Source organism: Brassica oleracea, chromosome C7 (assembly GCF_000695525.1).
Source record: "Brassica oleracea var. oleracea cultivar TO1000 chromosome C7, BOL, whole genome shotgun sequence".
Lineage (NCBI taxonomy): Eukaryota > Viridiplantae > Streptophyta > Magnoliopsida > Brassicales > Brassicaceae > Brassica > Brassica oleracea.
Genome location: NC_027754.1, coordinates 29,084,152 through 29,086,903, shown reverse-complemented (window position 1 = coordinate 29,086,903; position 2,752 = coordinate 29,084,152). Strand labels below are relative to the sequence as shown.

Here is a 2,752-nt window from a genome sequence, read left to right as displayed (position 1 = left end):
TCTTTGTTTCCTTCTTCCCATGTTTCAAGGTGGAAACCATTCAATCTTATATCCTTGAAACTCAATAAGCTTCTTCTAGAGCTTGGGGAATACAAGGCGGTTTTGATCTCTAGGTGAGTGCCCTTGGGCATCAACACATAGGCTTGGCCGTGACCTTCAATCAGGCTAGCCTCACCCGCAATGGTATGTACCTTTGCACTTTGCATTGTGAGATTCATGAAGTACCTTTTGTCTCTAAGTATTGTATGACTTGTGCCACTATCCACCACAAGTATACTCATCTCATCATTCATTCTATAAATAAAATTTTCTAAACTTTAGAGACTTCATAATATCTTTAAAACTCTTATTATTATAAATGTCATTCCATAAAATAAAAACACCAAATCAAAGACATAAAGCAATAAGACAATGTGATTCGAAAAACTAGTCCTTGAGACAATCGGATGTCTCAAAATCCATTAGGTCATCTTTGTTATCTTTGTCGGATTCATTGTCAGCATCATATCCATATCCTTTGTCATCATGACCGTTTTCTTGGATCATGTTTGCCTCCGGGTTCTTGTTCTTGAGGTTCTCTTGGTAGAGGTCGCACAAGTGTTTCGGAGTTCTACAATTCTTGGCCCAATGGTTGTCCATCCCGCATCTGTGGCATACTCACTTGGACGTGTAAGATGGTTTGGATATGCCACCTAGTCCACGGCCGTAACTGCCTCGGCCCAGGCCGTAATTGGAACCACGACCACGGTTATTGTGGTTTCCTTTTCGGCCGGTTGAGTAGTTGTCTCGACCGTTCTGATTGTTACGTCCACGCCTCTTGTACCCACCACGGCTATTGCCGTATGGTTTCCTATTGTCTTGGGCGTAGTAGGTCTCTTTGGGATCTTTCTTTTCAACCTCATGGGCTTCGGGTAATGGTGCTGTCCCGGCCAGTCTGGCTCCACTATTCTTCATTAGGAGCTCATTGTTTGCCTCGGCCAAGAGTAGACACGAGATCAGATCAGTATATGTGGCAAAACCTTTTGTTCTATATTGCTCTTGCAACACAGAATTCGACTGATTGAAAGTCGTATAGGTCTTTTCAAGCATCATCATATCGGATACTTCTTCACCACAAAGCCTTAGTATTGAAACTATCTTGAACAAGGCTGAATTGTACTCATCCACTGACTTATAGTCTAAGAATCTTAGGTGCATCAAGTCGTGCCTTACCTTTGGAAGCAACACCATCTTTTGGTGATCATATCTATGCTTTAAAGCATTCCAAAGATCTAGTGGATTTTCAATTGTCATGTACTGATCTTTAAGACCTTCAATGAGATGATGGCGCATAAAGCTTATGGCCATGTATCTATTCTTTTCATTCTCATTGTTGTCCTCGGTGATAGTATCACCGAGTCCCTTGGACTTTAGACTGATCCTTGTATCTAGCGCCCACTGCAAATAATTGTCTCCGGAGAGATTAAGAGCTGCGTAGTCTCTGTTTGCTATTTTCGACATCTGATTCACATTATCATATAAATTTTAGGATCATAATGTGATCACGTGGCCGCAGGATATAAGCAAGCTCGGCCACAACACGTCTTACGCATTTATGATATTCAAAACAATACTAATCGACCATGGTGCTATCAATCATGAGCCACACGGCTATATAGGTTTACTAATGCAATCATCCTAAATTCGTGTGATCTATATGCTGGTCGATCTTGTTATAATCAGTTATGAATGCAATAGCATGTTCGGATTCATGTAAAACAATCAAACTTATTATTACTTCTCTTATAATACCTAGGGTTGTCAATCTTTTAAATTCTATCAACCTTATGTTTAAGGTTTCAAGGCCTTAATGATACGCCCTAAATTAGGGAAGGATCACTCAATCGGACTTAAGGGATATGAACTCGCCAAAAGGGAGAACTGATGGATTGAATGGTGACACAATGGGTTGCGGATGGCCCAATGATACTACCAGACTTCAGTTGGTGCTTGATATGACTCACAAGTCCACCAAAAGAAGGATTTCTAAACGTTGCCTGATATGACGCACAGGTCCAACGAATTAGAGGTTGTTTACTCGGAGATAACCTCACCAAGAAACAAAGAAGTGTTCTACAAAGAACAAAGAGATAAACTCAAATAAAAGGGGAAAAAGCTTATCTTATTTCGTGGTTCTTAGGCCCTATATATAGGATTACAAGTTGTAGAAATCCAAAGAAGAATGTGCTAAAAACAAGACATAGAAACTAGAAATGAAGACTTTGACTAAAGACCGAAATTAATGATTTTTGTTGAATTCTTTTTCCCATGCACGACCAAGACTTCCTTGCTGACTCCCTCTTGGCATTCTTGATGAGAATGGGCTTGAAATGGACTGAGGAAAGGTCTGGTCGAATTTGGTGTAAAACCGACCCAAATTGAATTTGTTATGAATTTTTCTTTGGGCTGAAAAATGCTCATTTCGCCCAGCAACTAAACCAGCTCCATCTTCAGTGTCACTTAGCTCATTCAGCTCCAAGCTAGTATCACTTAGCTCACTCAGCTCATCTAGCTCATCTACTATCACTTCAGCTGGTTTCAGCTCAAGCATACTCTCTTTAGCTGGTTCCAGCTCGTCCTCAGTCTCATCAGCTGGTTTTAGATCAGTATCCTCACCATTAATCCATCCTGGTTTGTCTTTTGTTGAAGAATCATCTGGCTCAGCCATGGTCGCATCATCCTGGCCCGGGTCTATGATCCGAGGCGCATCACA

The 2,752-nt window shown here is 41.0% G+C and overlaps 2 protein-coding genes across 3 annotated transcripts in view; both read right to left on the bottom strand.

Annotated features, from left to right (window-relative positions):
- Window positions 1–657: 657 nt before the first annotated feature.
- Window positions 658–1,500, bottom strand: LOC106303024. Its single transcript, XM_013739401.1, has one exon. The coding sequence runs from the start codon at window positions 1,498–1,500 to the stop codon at window positions 658–660; it is 843 nt and encodes a 280-aa protein (XP_013594855.1).
- Window positions 1,501–1,919: 419 nt separating this feature from the next.
- LOC106304491 overlaps window positions 1,920–2,752 on the bottom strand; it is a 1,670-nt gene continuing 837 nt past the window's right edge. Inside the window, exon 2 of one of the 2 annotated variants that reach the window (XM_013740898.1) lies at window positions 1,920–2,556. In XM_013740898.1, coding sequence (XP_013596352.1) covers window positions 2,279–2,556 — 278 coding nt within the window. In that variant the 3' untranslated portion in view covers window positions 1,920–2,278. The remainder of the gene's footprint in view (window positions 2,557–2,752) is intronic. The other variant, XM_013740897.1, reaches the window with a different exon arrangement.